This window comes from Ovis aries, chromosome 6 (assembly GCF_016772045.2).
Source record: "Ovis aries strain OAR_USU_Benz2616 breed Rambouillet chromosome 6, ARS-UI_Ramb_v3.0, whole genome shotgun sequence".
NCBI classification, from domain to species: Eukaryota; Metazoa; Chordata; class Mammalia; order Artiodactyla; family Bovidae; genus Ovis; species Ovis aries.
The window spans coordinates 93,771,706-93,794,082 of NC_056059.1; the positions used below are offsets into that span (position 1 = coordinate 93,771,706).

The 22,377-nt window shown below is 40.9% G+C and overlaps 1 protein-coding gene across 1 annotated transcript in view; it reads left to right on the forward strand.

Annotated features, from left to right (window-relative positions):
• Positions 1 to 22,377, forward strand: part of FRAS1 (Fraser extracellular matrix complex subunit 1) — a 523,572-nt gene that overhangs the window by 290,184 nt on the left and 211,011 nt on the right. The window contains exons 19-20 of the mRNA XM_027970762.2: positions 18,392 to 18,532; positions 21,514 to 21,657. Coding sequence (XP_027826563.2) covers positions 18,392 to 18,532; positions 21,514 to 21,657 — 285 coding nt within the window. The remainder of the gene's footprint in view (positions 1 to 18,391; positions 18,533 to 21,513; positions 21,658 to 22,377) is intronic.

The window sequence follows — 22,377 nt, forward strand, 5'->3', positions numbered from 1 at the left end:
GTGCAGGAGACATGAGATGCAGATTCCATTCCTGAGTCTTTCCTGAAGATCCCCTGGAGAGGGATATGGCAACCCACTCCAGTACTCTTGCCTGGAAAATCCCATGGACAAGGAGCCTGGTGGGCTACAGTCCATGGGGTTGCACAGAGTCAGACGTGCCTGAGTGACTGAGAACAGTTAAATATTAATTGAGTATTAGGTACAGAAAGGGTTTTAGTGATTTTTATCCACAGTTCATCTCAACTGTTTAACTGATTGTTCCCTAGCACTGACAGATACTGATTTCCCTGGTGGCTCAGATGGTAAAGCGTCTGCCTACAATGCGGGATTTCTAAAACAAGCAAAACCCCCAAGAAAGACCTGTCAGTGCCTTTGCACAAATAAAACAACTTCATAAAACCCCAGCCTTCTAAAACAAAATCAAAGGCCCATCCCTTACTTTCTCGTTCATCTTTCTCACTAACTTTCCATACCTCTGGGAACTGGTATGAGTCTAGATGAGTTCTTGAGAGTACAGCTGGGTAGGGACTATTCTGTTCCCCAACTCCAGGGGCAGCATTCTCACGGTAATTTATGTGATTGGTGCCTCCTGACTTCATTTAGTGTCTGTGAAGCCTGTGTGGCTGAACATGGCAGCTCAGGGTGGATGGATGGAAGGAAGGAAGGACCTGAGGCTTTTGTTACTAGGAGGCCTTGGCTCTCTCCTATAGGTGTTCCTAAGGTCAGGTCAGATTGCTGAGCTCAGTTTCAGATTCTCCTTCACTCTTGTTAAGGAGTTACTCGTTTTTCTTTAAGGGATTCAACTATTTTGAAGATTCAGGTTTTAGTTGAGGTCTTTGTAGAGGAGAACTTCTCATAGGAATCTCTTGGCAATCTTGTTAAAATGTGGACTCAGATTCAGTAGGTCTGGGGTGGGGTCTGAGCTTGCATGTTTATAAAATGTTTCAGGGGAGGCTGATGCTTCTGGTCCACAGACCATAGTTTGAATAAGCAAAGCCTCTGATTAAAGAGTTGTGCAAACTCAGTCACGTCCAACTTTTTGCAACACCATGGACTGTATAGCCTGCCAGGCTCCTGTGTCCATGGAATTCTCTAGGCAAGAATACTGGAGTGGGCTGTCCTTCCCTTTTCCAGGGGACCTTTCCAACCCAGAGATCGATCCCAAGTCTCCTGCATTGCAGGCAGATTCTTTATCATCCAACTAATTAAAGAAGAATATCACTTTATCATATCACTGGTGTACTTTTTTTCTAATGATAGCAATTTTTTAAAATCACAATTTTTATTACTTTTCATTGCGTACATTTTGCATATTACTGAAACTTAAAAAAAAGTATAGTAAGCCAGAAAGAAAAACACCAATACAGTATACTAACACATATATATGGAATTTAGAAAGATGGTAACGATAACCCTGTATGTGAGACAGCAAAAGAGACGCAGATGTACAGAACAGAATTTTTGACTTTGTAGGAGAGGGAGAGGGTGGGATGATTTGGGAGAATGGCACTGAAACATGTATAATATCATATAAAAAATGAATCGCCAGTCTAGGTTTGATGCAGGATACAGGATGCTTGGGGCTGGTGCACTGGGATAACCCAGAGGGTGGTATGGGGAGGGAGGTGGGAGGGGGTTCAGGAGTGGGAACTTATGTATACCTGTGGCAGATTCATGTTGATGTATGGCAAAACCAATACAGGAATCAGGGAAAGATGGCGGAGGAATAGGAAGGGAAGACCACTTTCTCCCTCACAAATTCCTCAAAAGAACATTTCAACGCCGAGCAAACTCCACAAAACAACTTCTGTAGGCTGGCAGAGGACATCAGGCAACCAGAAAAGCAGACCATTGTCTTCAAAAACAGATTTTTAATCTTTGCTCTTAGGTTTTTGTTGTCAATTTTGTACATTTAAAAACCCAAACTTCACTACCCAAGTTTACCTGAGAGCGAGATTACTGGCTTGACCACTCTATCCTCCTTTGGACTCTCCTTTTCTCCACCAGGTGGCCTCTGTCTCTTTTCTCCCCCATCTCTTCTCTATCCAACTCTGTGAATCTCTGTGTGTTCCAGACGGTGGAGAACACCTAAGGAACTGGTTACTGGCAGGATTTGTCTCTTTCCTTCTCATTCCTCTCTCTTATCCTCCTGGTAACCTCTGTCTACTTCCTCCCTCTCCTCTTCCCCGTATAACTCTGTAAATACCTCTGAGCGGTCCAGACTATAGAGCGCACATAAGGAAGTGACTACTGGCTAGCTTGCTCTCTCCTCTTTTGATCTCACTGCATCTCATTCCAGTTACCTCTAACCACCCCCTCCATCTTCTCTTCTCCTTGTAACTCAGTGAACCTCTCTGAGTGTCCCTCAATGTGGAGAAACTTTTCATCTTTAACCTAGATGTTTTATCATCGGTGCTGTATAGAGGGAGAAGTCTAGAGGCTACTGTAAAAATAAAACTGAAAACCAGAAGCAGGAGGCTTAAATCCAAAGCCTGAAAACATTAGAGAACTCTTGAATTCAGGGATCATTAAGCAATAGGAGCTCATCAAATGCCTTCATACCTACACCGAAACCAAGCTCCACCCAAGGGCCAACAAGTTCCAAAACAAGACATACCACGCAAATTCTCCAGCAACACAGGAACACTCCCCTGAGCTTCAATATACAGGCAGCTCAAAATTATCCCAAAACCTTTGATGTCTCATAACCCATTACTGGTCACTCCACTGCACTCCAGAGAGAAGAAACCCAGCTCCACCCACCAGAACTCCAACACATGCCTCCCTAACCAGGAAACCTTGACAAGCCACTGATAGAACCCCACCCAAAGTGAGGAAGCTCCATAATAAAGAGAACTCCACAAATTACCAGAATATAAAAAGGCCACCCCAAACACAGCAATATAACCAAGATGAAGAGACAGAGGAATACTCAGCAGGTAAAGGAACAGGAGAGTTGCCCACCAAACCAAACAAAAGAGGAAGAAGTAGGGAATCTACCGGAGAAGGAATTCCGAATATTGATAGTGAAAATGATCCAAAATCTTGAAATCAAAATGGAATCACAGATAAATAGCCTAGAGACAAGGATTGAGAAGATGCAAGAAAGGTTTAACAAGGACCTAGAAGAAATAAAAAAGAGTCAAAATATAATGAATAACGCAATAAATGAGATCAGAAACACTCTGGAGGCAACAAATAGTAGAATAACGGAGGCAGAAGATAGGATTAGTGAAATAGAAGGTAGAATGGTAGAAATAAATGAATCAGAGAGGAAACAAGAAAAACGAATTAAAAGAAACGAGGACAATCTCAGAGACCTCCAGGACAATATGAAACGCTCCAACATTTGAATTATAGGAGTCCCAGAAGAAGAAGACATAAAGAAAGATCATGAGAAAATCCTTGAGGAGATAATAGTTGAAAACTTCCGTAAAATTGGGAAGGAAATAATCACCCAAGTCCAAGAAACACAGAGAGTTCCAAATAGGATAAACCCAAGGCGAAACACCCCAAGACACATATTAATCAAATTAACAAAGATCAAACACAAAGAACAAATATTAAAAGCAGCAAGGGAAAAACAACAAATAACACACAAGGGGATTCCCATAAGGATAACAGCTGATCTTTCAATAGAAACTCTTCAGGCCAGGAGGGAATGGCAAGACATACTTAAAGTGATGAAAGACAATAACCTGCAGCCCAGATTACTGTACCCAGCAAGGATCTCATTCAAATACGAAGGAGAAATCAAAAGCTTTACAGACAAGCAAAAGCTGAGAGAATTCAGCACCACCAAACCAGCTCTCCAACAAATTCTAAAGGATATCCTCTAGACAGGAAACACGAAAGGGTGTATAAACCCGAACCCAAAACAATAAAGTAAATGGCAACGGGATCATACATATCAATAATTACCTTAAACGTAAATGGGTTGAACGCCCCAACCAAAAGACAAAGACTGGCCGAATGGATACAAAACAAGACCCCTCTATATGCTGCTTACAAGAGACCCACCTCAAAACAAGCGACACATACAGACTGAAAGTGAAGGGCTGGAAAAGATATACCACGCAAATAGAGACCAAAAGAAAGCAGGAGTGGCAATACTCATATCCGATAAAATAGACTTTAAAACAAAGGCTGTGAAAAGAGACAAAGAAGGCCACTACATAATGATCAAAGGAACAATCCAAGAAGAAGATATAACAATTATAAATATATATGCACCCAATATAGGAGCACCGCAATATGTAAGACAAATGCTAATAAGTATGAAAGGGGAAATCAACAATAACACAATAATAGTGGGAGACTTTAATACCCCACTCACACCTATGGACAGATCAACTAAACAGAAAATTAACAAAGAAACGCAAACTTTAAATGATACATTAGATCAGTTAGACCTAATTGATATCTATAGGACATTTCACCCCAAAACAATGAATTTCACCTTTTTTTCAAGTGCTCATGGAACCTTCCCCAGGATAGATCACATCCTGGGCCATAAATCTAAACTTGATAAATTCAAAAAATCGAAATCATTCCAAGCATCTTTTCTGACCATAATGCATTAAGATTAGATCTCAACTACAGGAGAAAAACTATTAAAAATTCCAACATATGGAGGTTGAACAACACACTTCTGAATAACCAACAAATCACAGAACAAATCAAAAAAGAAATCAAAATATGCATAGAAACTAATGAAATGAAAACACAACAACCCAAAACCTATGGGACACTATAAAAGCAGTTCTAAGGGGAAAGTTCATAGCAATACAGGCATACCTCAAGAAACAAGAAAAAGTCAAATAAATAACCTAACTCTACAACTATAGCAACTAGAAAAGGAAGAATTGGAGAACCCCAGAGTTAGTAGAAGGAAAAAAATCTTAAAAATTAGGGCAGAAATAAATGCAAAAGAAACAAAAGAGACCATAGCAAAAATCAACAAAGCCAAAAGCTGGTTCTTTGAAAGGATAAATAAAATTGACAAACCATTAGCCAGACTCATCAAGAAGCAAAGAGAGAAAAATCAAATCAATAAAATTAGAAATGAAAATGGAGAGATCACAACAGACAACACAGAAATACAAAGGATCATAAGAGACTACTATCAACAGTTGTATGCCAATAAAATGGACAACGTGGAAGAAATGGACAAATTCTTAGAAAAGTACAATTTTCCAAAACTGAACCAGGAAGAAATAGAAAATCTTAACAGACCCATCACAAGCACGGAAATTGAAACTGTAATCAGAAATCTTCCAGCAAACAAAAGCCCAGGTCGAGGTGGCTTCACAGCTGAATTCTACCAAAAATTTCGAGAAGAGCTAACACCTATCCTACTCAAACTCTTCCAGAAAATTGCAGAGGAAGGTAAACTTCCAAACTCATTCTATGAGGCCACCATCACCCTAATACCAAAACCTGACAAAGATGTCACAAAAAAAGAAAACTACAGGCCAATATCACTGATGAACATAGATACAAAAATCTTCAACAAAATCCTAGCAATCAGAATCCAACAACACATTAAAAAGATCATACACCATGACCAAGTGGGCTTTATCCCAGGGATGCAAGGTTTCTTCAATATCTGCAAATCAATCAATGTAATTCACCACATTAACAAATTGAAAATAAAAACCATATGATTATCTCAATAGATGCAGAGAAGGCCTTTGACAAAATTCAACATCCATTTATGATAAAAACTTTCCAGAAAGCAGGAATAGAAGGAACATACCTCAACATAATAAAAGCTATCTATGACAAACCCACAGCAAACATTATCCTCAATGGTGAAAAATTGAAAGCATTTCCCCTAAAGTCAGGAACAAGACAAGGGTGTCCACTTTCACCGCTACTATTCAACATAGTTCTGGAAGTTTTGGCCACAGCAATCAGAGCAGAAAAAGAAATAAAAGGAATCCAAATTGGAAAAGAAGAAGTAAAACTCTCACTGTTTGCAGATGACATGATCCTCTACATGGAAAACCCTAAAGACTCCACCAGAAAATTACTAGAGCTAATCAATGAATATAGTAAAGTTGCAGGATATAAAATCAACACACAGAAATCCCTTGCATTCCTATACACGAATAATGAGAAAGTAGAAAAGAAATTAAGGAAACAATTCCATTCACCATTGCAACGAAAAGAATAAAATACTTAGGAATATATCTACCTAAAGAAACTAAAGACCTATATATAGAAAACTATAAAACACTGATGAAAGAAATCAAAGAGGACACTAATAGATGGAGAAATATACCATGTTCATGGATTGGAAGAACCAATATAGTGAAAATGAGTATACTACCCAAAGCAATTTACAAATTCAATGCAATCCCTATCAAGCTACCAGCCATATTTTTCACAGAACTAGAACAAATAATTTCAAGATTTGTATGGAAATACAAAAACCTCGAATAGCCAAAAGCAATCTTGAGAAAGAAGAATGGAACTGGAGGAATCAACTTGCTTGACTTCAGGCTCTACTACAAAGCCACAGTCATCAAGACAGTATGGTACTGGCACAAAGACAGACATATAGATCAATGGAACAAAATAGAAAGCCCAGAGATAAATCCACACACATATGAACACCTTATCTTTGACAAAGGAGGCAAGAATATACAATGGAGTAAAGACAATCTCTTTAACAAGTGGTGCTGGGAAAACTGGTCAACCACTTGTAAAAAGAATGAAACTAGATCACTTTCTAACACCGCACACAAAAATAAACTCAAAATGGATTAAAGATCTAAATGTAAGATCAGAAACTATAAAACTCCTAGAGGAGAACCACTCTCAGACATAAATCACAGCAGGATCCTCTATGATCCACCTCCGAGAATTCTGGAAATAAAAGCAAAAATAAACAAATGGGATCTAATTAAAATTAAAAGCTTCTGCACAACAAAGGAAAATATAAGCAAGGTGAAAAGACAGCCTTCTGAATGGGAGAAAATAATAGCAAATGAAGCAACTGACAAACAACTAATCTCAAAAATATACAAGCAACTTATGCAGCTCAATTCCAGAAAAATAAACGACCCAATCAAAAAATGGGCCAAAGAACTAAATAGACATTTCTCCAAAGAAGACATACGGATGGCTAACAAACACATGAAAAGATGCTCAACATCACTCATTATTAGAGAAATGCAAATCAAAACCACAATGAGGTACCACTTCACACCAGTCAGAATGGCTGCGATCCAAAAATCTGCAAGCAATAAATGCTGGAGAGGGTGTGGAGAAAAGGGAACCCTCCTACACTGTTGGTGGGAATGCAAACTAGTACAGCCACTATGGAGAACAGTGTGGAGATTCCTTAAAAATTGCAAATAGAACTACCTTATGACCCAGCAATCCCACCGCTGGGCATACACACCGAGGAAACCAGAGTTGAAAGAGACACATGTACCCCAATGTTCATCGCAGCACTGTTTATAATAGCCAGGACATGGAAGCAACCTAGATGTCCATCAGCAGATGAATGGATAAGCAAGCTGTGGTACATATACACAATGGAGTATTACTCAGCCGTTAAAAAGAATTCATTTGAATCAGTTCTGATGAGATGGGTGAAACTGGAGCCAATTATACAGAGTGAAGTAAGCCAGAAAGAAAAACACCAATACAGTATACTAACACATATATATGGAATTTAGAAAGATGGCAATGACGACCCTGTATGCAAGACAGGAAAAAAGACACAGCTGTGTATAACAGACTTTTGGACTCAGAGGGAGAGGGAGAGGGTGGGATGATTTGGGAGAATGGCATTCTAACATGTATACTATCATGTAAGAATTGAATCGCCAGTCTATGTCTGACGCAGGATACAGCATGCTTGGGGCTGGTGCATGGGGATGACCCAGAGAGATGTTATGGGGAGGGAGGTGGGAGGGGGGTTAATGTTTGGGAACGCATGTAAGAATTAAAGATTTTAAAATTAAAAAAAAAAAAAACAAAACCCAAAACAGTATTGTAAAGTAAAAAAAAAAAAAAAAAAAAGGTATAGACCAAAAATGTTAAAAATATCTAAGTTACCAAAATTTAGTAAACGAAGACTTGGGATTAAAAAAATCTGAAAATTTTGAAAGCCACCATCAAATTATTTTAAAGGAAAAATTTATTGTCAAAATCAGTCCAAGAATACATGGAAAGTATGAATAAATCAAAAGTCATACATAAAATTAAAAAGGTTAGCAAAGAACTTCCTCTAAAAGAATGCTAGAGTTAATGTGTGTTATTCAAACCATCAAAAAACAATATAAAGAAATCTTATAATAATATAAAATCCTAGAGCATAGAAAAAGATAGAATATTTTAGAGTACACTATTTTTTCGTCCAGCATAGCACTAATGCTAATGTTACAACATAATACAGCGAAAAACTACAAATTTTAGATAAGATATTTAAAAGTTATCAAATTGAATTCAGAACTATATATCAAATTGAATTTAGGTTATTTTAAGAATTTATAGATTAGCTTATATTGAGATATCTATTAGGTTATTTATCATATCAAAACATCAAAGGAGAAAAAATATGATCACTTTTATTTGCTGAAAATCTGTCTACCTAGGTTCATGATCTATTCTTCATATAAGGAAAAACCTTAATTAGGAATAATTAGGGGGACTATATTAAAAAATACAGAATTAAGAAATAAAAATATTTAGCATATAAAAAATGAAATGTTTAGTATGCCCACATATTACCTGAGATATTCTAAAAAATTTTTCACTGTTCAAATTTAACTAGATGTCCTTTATTTTATCTATGATTTCTACCTGTAACCCTTCTATTCTCAGATAACCTCTTTTAATCTTTTGGCATAGATTCCTACAGTTATTTACAATACAAACGTACATGTATCACTTTATAGTTTATGAAATTCCTTACAACCAAGAATTTGATTGGAAATCCTGTGAATTTATATTTATTCCCGTTTTATACATGAAGAAACTGAGGTTTAGAAGGAACCAACTGAAGAATAATTTAGCATTGGGAAGATCCTGGGCTCTAATGGAGGACATGGTTACCTAGGGAATATTCCCTTCTTTCCAAGCCTAGATCCCTTGTTCTTCTTTTCATCCTAGAGCTTTACAATTTAATTTCAGGCCAGGCCACCTCTCTTAATGATCCCATCCAATCACTAAGTCAACAACTTGGTTGTGGTGGAGCAAAGGGGTATGAACTTGGTTGGGGTGATTAACTCAGCCATGTAATTGGCCCAATTCTGTGGCAAATTGGGCTTCCCTTGTGGCTCAGCTGGTAAAGAATCTGCCTGCAATGCAGGAGACCTGGGTTGGGGAGATCCCCTGGAGAAGGGAAAGGCTACCCACTTCAGTATTCTGGCCTGGAGAATTCCATGGACTGTATAGTCCATAGGATCGCAAAGAGTCAGACACGACTGAGTGACTCACTTTCTTTGGCAAATTAAGCATGGATTTTTAAAAAATTACTGTGTAGTTTAGTGAGAGGGCTTAAGATAATATAATTTTGAGGAAATTACTAGCTTTGTTTTTAAAATGAACTCCATAGTGCAAGAATGAGTTTTACTTATATATCTTCTCATGTATAATGTCTGTAGAAACGTTGTTCTTCAAAAGAGATTGCAGACATAACAAACATCCCAGTGCCCCCTCCCATCCCCCATCATGCATTAGAAGTAGAATTATCATAGAGCTTTGGTCAGGGAGACATCCGGGAAATTTTAGTAACTGAACTTTTCCAAGCCTTCTTTGTCAGTCTTGGAGATAGTATGCCTCCTTAGGCAGAACTTACACCTGCATGGGGCGAAACTGCACAAAATCAATACAGATTTGGCATCAACTTTTTCCAGTTTTATTGAAATGTAGTGACATATAACATTGTATTCAATTAAGGTGTACAACATAGTAATTTAATATATGTTGCCACGCGATCACCACAATAAGTTTAGTTTGACATCTTTCACCTCTCAGAGTTGTAATTTTTTGTCCTATGATGAAAACTATAATTTACTGTCTTAGTAACTTTCAAATATGCATATAGTATTGTTAACTATAGGGCTTCCCAGGCGGTTCAGAATCTGCCACGGTTCCTGTGGTAAAGAATCTGCCTGCCCATGCAGGAGCTGAAGGAGACGTGGTTTCGATCCCTGGGTCGGGAAGATCCCCTGGAGGAGGAAATGGCAACCCACTCCAGTATTTTTGCTCAGTTCATCGAAGAGTCGGACACGGCTGAGCGCGCACAGGCAGAGCAATTGTTAACTCTAGTGCCACACTGTACATTGGATGCCCCAGACTTGTTTATCTCATAACTGAAGTTTGTACCTTTTGAGCACCTTCTCTTGTTTCCCCTCCCCACACGCCTCCCCACCCCCTAGGATGCCCCAGTCTGTTGTCTGAACCATACCCTTCAGCCCAGGTCCAGTCCTCTGCTGTCTTTCAAACTTTGGTGACTGTCCAAGCTACTCTCTGTGTTCTGAGTGGCATCCAGTAATGGAGGGTGTGCCTGCCCGGTCTCTGTCCTAATGCAAAGGACCTTAAAGAAAGAAAGAAATTGAAGTCGCTCAGTCGTGCCTGACTCTTTGCGACCCCATGGATAGTAGCCTGCACCAAGCTCCTCCGTCCATGGGATTTTCAAGGCAAGAGTACTGGTGTGGGTTGCCATTTCCTTCTCCAGGGAATCTTCCCAACCCAGGGATTGAACCCAGGTCTCTCACATTGTAGACAGATGCTTTACCGTCTGAGCCACCAGGACCTTAGTCAACATCTGAATGCTGGAAGATTGGAGCCAAACCCTCTTTCAGCAACTTCTAAAATGTCCGAGTGGATCTCTTTTAGAGACTGTCTGGGAGGTGGTTGTTTCTGGGGGTGGGGCGGGGAGGGTAGAGTCACTGGTTAACAACTATCCCTCTGTTTGCTATGGTTCCACAGAGCCCATGAACTCGAACCCTGCTGATCATCAGAGTCAGGCCACCAGTGGCCATGTTCTCTGGGCCATAGTTAAAAACCAGGGCCCTAGACCTGCACACAGGTTCTTTCCAGGGAGACACGAGTGACCTGGAGCTGGGCGGAGGGCGAACATGAACACACTGTCCTCCGGCCTCCCTAGCCTCCGGAGAGGATGGCGGGCACTCAGCCTCTATATGGGGGTTAAAGTAGAAGCCTGACACTCAGGCTGCAGCTTGACATGTATAGACATGTCTCTTTCTGGAAAAGACTAGGAGATAGATGTTTCTGAGGGATGCCTTCACACGGAGCCCTGGGGGCACAGGTACCATGGATCCTAGTGAGCCTGTGAAGAACTGCCTTTTTGGATGCTCTGATCTCACAGGTCTTCTGTATTGAAGCCCTGTTGGCTTTTGCAGCTAGAGGTTGGAGGACCATTTCTCAGGTGGAAGCCTTAAAGTTGGGTAGTGGATGTTAGGTTCAAGCCCTTCAATCCTCAGGGAGAAGCTGGGTGTCTGTGAGTTCCCCCTTGTTTATTGTATCAATATGTTGCTGCCCCAGGGGTAGGATTTATGGCAGGAGTGTGCGTCTCGGCATACCTACTATTTTTTTTTCCTCATTCATTTAATGTGTAGGAGGTGTTCAGCTAGTTTCTGAACTTCTTTCAGAGGGAATTGGCCCATGTGTAACTGTAGATTAGCATGACCACTGGAAGGAGTGAATTCAGGAGCCTCCTACAGAATGCCAATTTCTTTTTTAAATGAGACATGCACTGATGATTTTGGTTAATTAAATAACTTGCTTTAGATGAGTGAGAAGGAGTAAAGCATATTGTGGTATTTTATCTATTTAGTTGTTCCTAAGATTCACCAAAGGCCTTAAGGCACAGAGCTTTAATTAAAGAAATGAATGCACAAGGAGTCAGCCTGTTCTGCTTAAGAGTGTGTTGCTATTTATGAAGCTGGGATTCCCTTGAATTAATTGAATGAAATGCGTGGCATTTATGTTAAGCAACACTTTAATGTGGTCCCTGGAGTGCTGACATAAGTTGTACAAATGCGTGTCTTTTGGAGACGTTCGGTCTTCTTCTCTTTCTCCTTCTTGCTTTTATAGCAGGGGTGTGCTAGCTTTGGGGGATAGAAAGATGAAAAAAATATAGACCATGCCTAAAGGAAAGAGTGATCAACTAGGGGAGACTGACACAGAACAAGTAACTAAAAAAATGTGATACGTGTTGTAATGGCAATCGGCAGAAGATATAGAAAGAACACAGCAAAGGAGACTGACTGTTGAGGGGAGAGGGTATGATGAAAAATTTGCAGAGGGAAAGCTACATCATTAGGCTGTTGAGGATTAATGGGAATTTACTGGGGAAGAAGGTAAGAAACGACATTCTTTGCCTGGAAACAGCAAAGGTAAAGGCATGGTGTGTTTGGAGAAGGACTGCATTTGGTTTTCCTGCAGGGTAAAGTCCGAATGGTGGTTTGTAGGGTGTGATCCTGGAAATGTGGGGTTGGGTCATGTCATGAAAGGCTGTGTGTGCTGTATTTAGGAGTTGACACTTGGTTTTTGAGAACCATAAAAAGATTTTAAATAGGGAAATAGTTTGGTCAGTTTCATTTTATAGGGACCTCCCTGGAAGTGGTATCACAGGTAAATGAGGAGACACTAAGTGGGGCTGGTTAGGAAGCTGCCACACTGACCCATATCAGGAGTGACACTGAAGGTCTACGTTAAGGGTCGTGGGGATGATTAAACTGGGATAGATTTGATGCAGATTTAAGACATAGAAATCAACGTATCACATCTGGATTATGGTGAGGTAAAGTAGAAGTCCAGCTTTCTCATTGTGAGTGTCTTTGTGAATGGTGGCATAAAGGCAAGCCAGGAAATACAGGAAGTCCCCTACAAATGAACCATCAAGATTCAAGTTGCAATCTGCAAAAGATGCGAACGTGTGTTTGCATGTCCAGTCACATAGGTCAGTTCATGTGTCTGGCGTACATTGTCACGTGTGTGCATCCTCTACAGGTGGTTGTGCTCTTCTGTACTTTGCGTAGAGTACAAAGTACCGCATTGTACAGAGTACAGCAGCTCAGCCTCTTTATTTCAAGCCCAGGATGTCCAGGAAGCAAGCATTAAAGCAGCAGTGAGGTAGTTGGTACTTTTCCAGGCAAGGTACTGCAAGATTAAAGAGGTTTTCATTTTTTTGCACTTTTAAGTGTATCATTTATGTGAAAAATATTATAAACCTACTACAGTACAGTACTCTATAATTGTGTTAGTTGCATACCTAGGCTAATTTCTTGGACTTAGGAACAAATTGGACTGATTAATGAATGCACTTTTAGAACTGAACTTGTTGGTATGAGGGGGGTGCTACTGTACAAAAAAGACCAGGTAGAGGGTAGGATGTGGGGATCATGAGTACAGTTTGGATGGAATGAATGTGATGTGATCATTTACATTAAGTAGGTAAGGGTTAAGCTTGGATACTTAATGGATAATGGAAAATGGGGAATGAAGAATATGTGGTAGCAATGAAACACCAAGTAGAGACATCCCCTAGACAGTTAGATTTATGTGATTAGAGTTCAGGGTTAAAGTCAGAGCTGTACACATAAATTTGGGACTCACCAGCCTGAGGCTGCAAAGAAAAGATCAAAGAGAAGGGAGACCTAGCGGTGTGCTGCCAGAATTTCCATCCACCTACCCCACCCACTCACCTTCCTAGTTCCCCTTCCATTCGGTCAGCAGAAACTTATTTCCTGAGAACTTGTGACATGCCAGGGACAGAGATTATGACAGGTACTGTGTGAATCACAGAAACGGATAAGATGTAAATTTTACTCTTAAAGGATTCGCAGGGGATTGGGGAGGTAGGTTAAATCACGTTTTACCATCTGATCCAGCAATTCTACTTCTGGATATATGCCCAAAATAATTGAAAGTGGGATCTCATAGAGGTATTTGTATACGCTTTTTCATAATAGCATAATTCACACTAGCTTAAAAGTGGAAGCAATTCAGTGTGTGTCGATGAATGAATGGATTACTGAAATGTGGTAAATATGCATACATACAGTGAAATATAATTCAGCCTGAAAAAGGAAGAAAATTCTGACACATGTTCCCATGTTGATGAACCTTAATGACATTATACTAAGTGAAGTAAACCATTCATGAAAATGAGGTAAATAAATAGCAATGTGCCTTTTGTTCTCTAAAACGAAAACAGAAAGAAAGAAGGAAAAGAAGAATGAGGGAGAGGGGAAGAGTAATTTTATTTGGCTTCACTCATTTCAACTTTCATCCCTCATCATGGTGTTCCTTCTGCATATCCTTGAGGATTTTGATATTTACATCATAATTCAAGAGACATCCACCTCAAAAATTGTTTTGACATGAAAAGCCAGGAAATTTTATATGATATGAAAACATTTATGCTGGCCTACTTCATATATTACTTAAAAGGAAAAAAGAAGTAGTAGTGTCCTTTGTCTGAAATTTAAACAGAATATAGAATGAATGAAAAATTGGTATGTTTTCATTGTTTTAGGTAAAACTTTTATTGGTGTCAGGTTGACTGGAATTTACAACCGTCTGAGGACACTTTTAATGCCAAAACTTTTAGTGCTTAAGCAGCTCCGTTATGCTTTTTCAGAAATATACTCAGCCATCAACTGGAAAACCACTCTCTAAAAAATGTAGTGGAGAAATTACTCACAGAACTTATTCTCAAATCTCTTCCATATATATGCCCTGTAATGGAGTTAGTCTTCCTTGAAGGATCTTAGACTTCAAACTGGAACTTCTGCTATGGAATCATCTTCCATTAAATGATAGACCCTCATAAAAGTTACTGAAAGAGTGTAGACATTTCCAAAAGCAGCACAGAACTGAAGTTTCATGAGCTTGTTTTAAAGACACAGATGCCTATAGTTACAGAAATAGAGTATTACAGAGGACAAAATACTTGGGAAGGATGGTCACCCAGCCTATCATTTTCCCTCAGTGGCACAGGGTGACTCACTAGGTCATTATCTATTTGGTTCTTAAACATTTCCAATGAAGGCAGTTTTGAAGTCTGCCATGGGGATGTCCAGTGAGGCTTATTTCCAAAATCAAGTAGGAGCCAAAGGATTTTCTCCTGAAATTCGTAGCCCATCAACAAATTTGTCTTCATTGCTATTTTTGTTGTTGTTGTTCAGTCACTAAGTTGTGTCTGACTCTTCGTGACCCCATGGATTGAAGCACACCAGGCTTCCCTGTCCTTCACTATCTCCCAAAATTTGCTCAAACTCATGTCGATTGAGTAGGTGATGCCATCCAACCATCTCATGCTTTGTCGACCCCTTCTCTTGCTGCCCTCAATCTTTCCCAGCATCAGGGTCATTTCTAATGAGTCAGCTCTTCACATCAGGTGGCCAAAGTATTGGAGCTTCAGCTTTAGCATCAGTCCTTCCAATAAATATTCAGGACTGATTTCCTTTAGGATGGACTGGTTGGATCTCCCTGCTACCTAAGGGACTCTCAGGAGTCTTCTCCAGCACCACAGTTCGAAAGCATCAGTTCTTTGGTGCTCAGCCTTCTTTATGGTTGCTTTCTTGTTTTATATAATTCAGTAACAATCTTTATTTACATCGAGCCAGTTTATCTCATTGATTTTTGTGACCAAATGAAATGAAATAAATTGTCTGCTCATAATGCTTTAATTCACCTCCTCCCAGTTTTCAATTCAACAATGATATGCTTTGATTTCCTATTTATTAAGGAAGTAGAACAGGAGAAGCTGGGGATATTTGCAATCTGGTAAGGTCTGATATGAACATATTGGTATTATCATAAATAAATTTAGGTATGTAGAAGTTTGTTGCTTCCCCAATCATCCTAGAGGGCTTTGTGTTGACAATACAAGTTAGTTGTTTTTTGAAATACTGCCATCTGACTTTCTATCACATGTCATTTCATTTGTGTTAAACATGTCTTAAATAATGAGCTGATATGTACCTTTCTTTTATAGTCATATTTGCTTGCTTGTTCTATTTTGTTTTTTAAAGAGAAAATATTTTGTCAGTGATTCTGAAAATACTTGGGAAAATTTACTGTGACTTGTGCTATTAGAGTAGTTAGCAAGGCAATCTAAAAAAAAATAAGGAAATAATTTTAAAACTTGGAGCTCTGGCTCTGTTTTTCATAGAGCAATAAATACTGTTGAATAGACATAAAGCTCTGTAGTGTAGTTAGGGATAATAATCAAAATATTTATCAACCAATAAATAGGGTATGGGCTTCCCTGGTGGCTCAGACAGTAAAGAATCCACTTGCAATGTAGGAGACTTGGGTTCGATCCGTAGGTTGGGAAGATCCCCTGGAAGAGGGCATGGTAACCCATTCCAGTATTCTTTCCTGGAGAATCCTCATGGACAGAGAAGTCTGGTGGGCAACAGAGTCTCTGGGCCCACAAAGAGTCAGACATTACTGAGCAGATATGCACAGCACACACAAGGTAGGGTGTGGGGCTTCCTAGGGGGCTCAGTGGTAAAGAACCTGCCTGCCAGTGCAGGAGATATAAGAGATGATGGTTCAATCCCTGGGTTGGGAAGATCCCCTAGAAGAAGGCATGGCAACCCACTCCAGTATTCTTGCCTAGAGAGTCTGATGAACAGAGGAACCTGATGAGCTACTGTCCATTGGGTTGCAGAGTTTGACAGGACTGAAGTGACTTACCATGCATGCATGCAAGGTTGGGTGTACTGCCCAATCCAAACAGGTATGGCCTTAGCTCAGGTACAGGTGTTAAACCTTTAGGTGCTCAGTTATGGATGAGATACTAGGGTGGAGCACCAGAAGGTTTAGGACAGCAGTCATCTACAGCCATATATCATGAGTTTAATACTCCTACAAACCAGTCCTGCTGGACAAGAACATCCTACCTTACAGCAGCCCAATCTGTACATCAGGGATTGAAATTTACGTTTTTATTGGGGATTGGTGGAAATGGAGACCTCAGTGGTAGAAAATCCCATACGCTTCTTCCAAGCTGCTCATCTCTTGAGTCTTCAGGTTTGACTGGGGGGGCAGAGGAGGCAAAGAGGAGACTGAGGGTGGTGTCCCTGCAGTCAGTGGATCTTGTCGCTGAAATGCCTGGGTCCTCCCACTCATTGTCTTACTCACCTCTGTTTCCCCAACACCTCAACCTACTTGTGGCTCAATAACAAAAGATGAATGAGTGATTGAGAGTGATTGGTTGGCTGTTTCAAATTGTGGGCTTTATTATTATTCAGCTATGATGAGGCCAGCATATCAGGAGATGATTGTTTGGGGAAAGAACCCTTACTCCCAGTTCCCAAGAGGAAGGGCACGTCACATCATGCAGGGGCCACAGAGGGAAGCACCAGGGTGGGACAGGAGGCAGGAGGAGTGAGGGCAAAAGGTGTGCAAAAGCTGATATTGTGGTTTCTGTGGGAAGAAATGACCTAGGCATGGTAAATAATCCACATGGTGTCCCCAACACCCCATGTGTTATGTATAGTTTATAGTCTCATTTTTATACATGAGGAAGTGGGAGCCTTGAGAAATTGCATAACTTAGTCAAGGTCACAGAGAATTGTAATATGATGCTCTTATTCTCTCTGTTATACTCCATTTTCCATTTGTTTTATTCCGGTTATTTGCTTGTGTGTCTGTTGATGCAGCTACTTTGAGCAGTTTAAAATGTTGGACAGTCCTTCTTACCTATATGTGTCCAGTCTCCATCAGAGCGTGGGCAGCATAGAAACATTTGTTTAATCAATCAGTAAGGCCTCCATCACCTTCCTTTTAATTTGAGCAGCCTAATCAGCAGCCCGTTGATGGTACAGGAGCTGTCCTGATGGAAGGAGACCTTTTTTATGGCTTTCTGTTCTTTGTCTGACATCCTCTGAGACTGGGAACATGGGAATAAAGAAATGAATGACTCCACAAATGGTTATTTCTATTTTTTGTGTCACTTATCCCTTTCTTAATCTGAGTTCCCTGATGGCTCAGTTGGTAAGGAATCTGCTTACAATATAGGAGACCAAGGTTCAATCCCTGGGTCAGGAAGATCCCTTGTAGAAGGGAATGGCAACCCATTCCAGTATTCTTGCCTGGAGAATCCCATGGACAGAGGAGCCTGGCGGGCTACAGTCCATGGGGTAGCACAGAGTCGGACACGACTGAATGACTAACACTTTAATCTGGGTTCCACAGATGCTTGCTTTGTAGGATACAGCCTGAAAGAAGTATGTGAGATGTCTGCTCTGTCCTTGGGAAAGTTAAGGGAATGTATAGAACTTATGCCAATGGAATATTACAGGAAAGTGAACAGGGAAGGCAGAGGTACTGTCCTTGTCAGATGGCAGCTCTCCTGATTATCTCCTCTGCCTTTTCTCCCTTCCAGCTTGCCACCCATCCTGTTCTGCATGTGCAGGGACAAGCCCACACAACTGCACAGCCTGTTGGCCTTCCCACGTGCTGTTGGATGGGCAGTGCCTCTTCCAGTGCCCAGATGGGTACTTCAACCAGGAAGGCAGTTGTACAGGTGAGTGTGTAACTGGCTTGGGCGTATGCCCATCGCACCCTATGCCCATATGTTGTCTTCATACAACCTGGCTCTGCAATTAGCAACCGTGTCATACCAAGGGACTAGACTTGGGCTGTGAGTCCTTCTGAGTGAGGAAAACAAGTGAAATTCTGTTCATCCAATAGGAAATATGGATGACGTGAAAAATGAAAATCAGCTTGACCCTGTGCATATAGTGAGGGATGGTGGGGGCCATCAAGGAGATGAGCTGCTGCAGGCTCTCATGCATTTGTGGGAGAGCAGGCATTGGCCTTACCTCTGCAGTCCTCAGCCCCTCTTCCCCCGCTGCAGCCTAATAGAGCAAAAAGGGAAAGGGTATTTATTTTCTTCCTTGACACATCGGCCCAATATGTTTTTAAGAGCACCTGTATATTTCAGTGACAGAGATTTTAAGAATTACTACTTCAGATTAGTGAAGGGTTTTATTGGAATCGACAAAATACTAAAATTTAAGCACCTTATTGTAGCTCTGTGTTTTCTTGTTGCTAAAGAAAAAAAGAAAAGACAAACACATTCTATCATGATTATGGTTTTATTTCTAAAAATAGACTGCTGAGGCCGACTGATAGGGAAAAAGCCCATCGTTATAACATTGTTTGATTTTTGTTTCTGGCATTGGAAAACACATAGTAAATGTGCAAAATATTTTTGAAATAAATTAAAACTTGTCAGATTCATCAAGCCTCAAACTCCAAAGAGGAAATTTAATGTGAATACAAATTTAGATGATTGAAGATCAATATCATTTTTCTGGAATTTTCTTCTACAAGTAGCTTTTTAATCTCTGTAGGCCCCTGATGGGTTGTTTCACTTGAAACACTCTATTAAGCTCAGTGGGGAGCGTTCTTGGTTTCTTTGTCACTGGGGTTGTCCTTGAAAACTGTGGTCTTTCCTTCTGTGTCCTCACCCTGGCCCAGTTGGTTTCATCTGTGGAAAATTGTTTAGGGGAAGTCTGAGTATCTGTAACTCTTCTCTGCCCATGCCCCTGCCTGCCTGAGACCAGCAGATGGAAGGTACTTTTATAGAGAAGAATAAAAAAAGTCTGGCTACAGGCTGAATCTGTTTCTTTTACTTTCTGTTGCTTTCCTAAACCGAAAGGATACTATCTGTACATAACGCCCTACCTCAGGGAACCTGGCCCCTCTGCCTGAATGTGAAACCAAAGTGCTGTTGTCCAGAGAGACATTCTGACCCTGTTCACCTACGTATGGCTGCAAGAAAGAGGAAACTAACACAGCCCCTCCCTGAGGCTGACCTTTCCAGGCGGTATTTGCAAGATTAATGGCCTCTGTACTTTACTTCCTCACCTCCTCCTCCTCTGTAAAAGAACCTGGCATCCAGACCCTGATAAGATGGTTATTTTGAGACACTAGTCTGCCATCTTCTTGATCTGCTGGCTTTCCAAGTAAGGTTGTTATTCCTTGCCTCAACACCTCGTCTACTGATTTATTGGTCTGTCGTGGGGCGAGCGAGCAGAGGGGACTTGGACTCAGTAACAGTACCACAAGCAGCAGGGCTCCAAGGTCACTAGAAATATCCTGGCAGGGAGGGGGCACTGGGCAATAGAGATCAACCTGAGAGTGCTAGTGTCTTTCGGATGGATATTTACAAAGTTAAGAGCCTTAAGAATGTAGAACTGGTGATAGTTAATGCTAGCCTTCTAATCAGCAGTTTGCTTGTTTGCCTTTTTTTTTCTCTATAACTTCTTATCTTCTCTTGGCCTTCTGCCAGACAAAGTTGACTTTACTGGAAATCTGTGCCTTTCCTTCTCACCAGTTCTGCACCAGAAGGGAATTCTTTGTCATTAGTTCCAGCAAGCACTACCCAGCTCTGGTCCTTTACCTCCCCTCCTCTTGGAATCAGACATGCTTACACTTCCTCATCCTTGGCAGAGAAATCTTCTTCCACGCACACTTGCTCCTGCTGCCCATCTTGGCAGCATAAGAGCAGTTGCAGCTGCAACTTTCTTTTATTCTTTGCCATCCTTATCTTTATTGCCTGCACCTACTGGGACTCACTGCTCTTTTTCACTGTAGTACCTCTCAGTAATTTGGTGGTTTTTCCGGGGAAAACGTAGCTTGGACAGTTTTGTCTAAGGAATTGAACTTCAAACATGGTTCATGATAACCGCTAGAAAGAGGCCTTTTTCGGCTCTTTGTATTTTAATTAAGTGTTGCTGCTAAAACAGGCATTCAAGTTGTGGCCTGGAGGGAGAGCAGGGTTGGCATCTGACTCTGTGAGAAGTTTTCACTTCCCCTGCTATGGATAGTTCCACCTGTGCCTGCTGGGGATTTCTGCGAAGCAAAATGTCTCCCTCTTCTCCATCTAGCTCTTTGAATTTTAGAGAGGGAGGGTCTTACCACTTGTTTTTCTGTTTTTTTTTTTTTTTGTTTTTTTTTTTTTTACTTTGATCTGAACTTCCTGATTTATATAGACGGGAATGGTCATACTGAGCAACCAATTCCTCTCATTTTATTTTCTAAAAAATTTTAAAATATTTATTTACTTATTTAGCTACACTGGGTCTTAGTTGAGGCGTGCAAGATCTTCAACCTTCCTCTCGGCATGTGAGATCTTCTTAGTTACAGCATGTGAACTCTTAGTTGTGGCATTCGGGATCTAGTTCCCTGACTGGGGATTAAACCTGGGCCCCCTACATTGGGAGCTTAGCTATTGGACCACCAGGGAAGTCCCAGTTTCTCTCATTTTAATGTTTCTAGATTCCATGTTCTGTTCATGGGCAATGTTTTTGCTGACCCTAGAAATGCTGTCTTTTGGTTAATGCCAAAGGGTGTGCCAACCTTGCTCAGGAGTCTTTTTCAAAAGATGTTTAGCATTTGAAGTCTGTTCTTAGGGTAATTGGTGGAGTACGCTAAATACTTCATGTGTGTACATGCTGAGCTGCTAACTGCAATCCCGATTCTTGTTTTTCCTTCCAGAGTGCCACCCCACCTGCAGGCAGTGCCACGGCCCTTTGGAGTCCGACTGCATCTCTTGCCACCCTCACATTCCTCTGACTGCTGGGAGCTGCAGGGCCAGCTGTAAAGAGGAGCAGTTCCTCAACCTCGTGGGCTACTGTGCTGGTGAGTGAGTCCCCTTCACAGGCTCAGAAATCCCTAGCCAAAGGCTGAGGCTCTTCATGCCAGGCCCCAGAAGGCTCTTGCATTTGTCCTTTGTCATCAGACTAAGAGCTCTCTCTTCGGAGATGTTTGTCTCATGTCCAAAAATTCACTTCACTGCTTTCTATCTGACATTTAGTAAATATCTGTGGATTCAAGTGGAATCTTCTAATGATACTCTTGCAGTTCCTGAAAAAATCTTCCGTTCAGTTCAGTTCAGTTCAGTCGCTCAGTCATGTCCGACTGTTTGCGACCCCATGAATCGCAGCACGCCAGGCCTCCCTGTCCATCACCAACTCCCGGAGTTCACTCAGACTCATGTCCATCGAGTCCGTGATGCCATCCAGCCATCTCATCCTCTGTCGTCCCCTTCTCCTCCTGCCCCCAATCCCTCCCAGCATCAAAGCCTTTTCCAATGAGTCAACTCTTTGCATGAGGTGGCAAAAGTACTGGAGTTTCAGCTTTAGCATCATTCCTTCCAAAGAAATCCCAGGGCTGATCTCCTTCAGAATGGACTGGTTGGATCTCCTTGCAGTCCAAGGAACTCTCAAGAGTCTTCTCCAACACCACAGTTCAAAATCATCAATTCTTCGGTGCTCAGCCTTCTTCACAGTCCAACTCTCACATCCATACATGACCACTGGAAAAACCATAGCCTTGACTAGACGGACCTTAGTCAGCAAA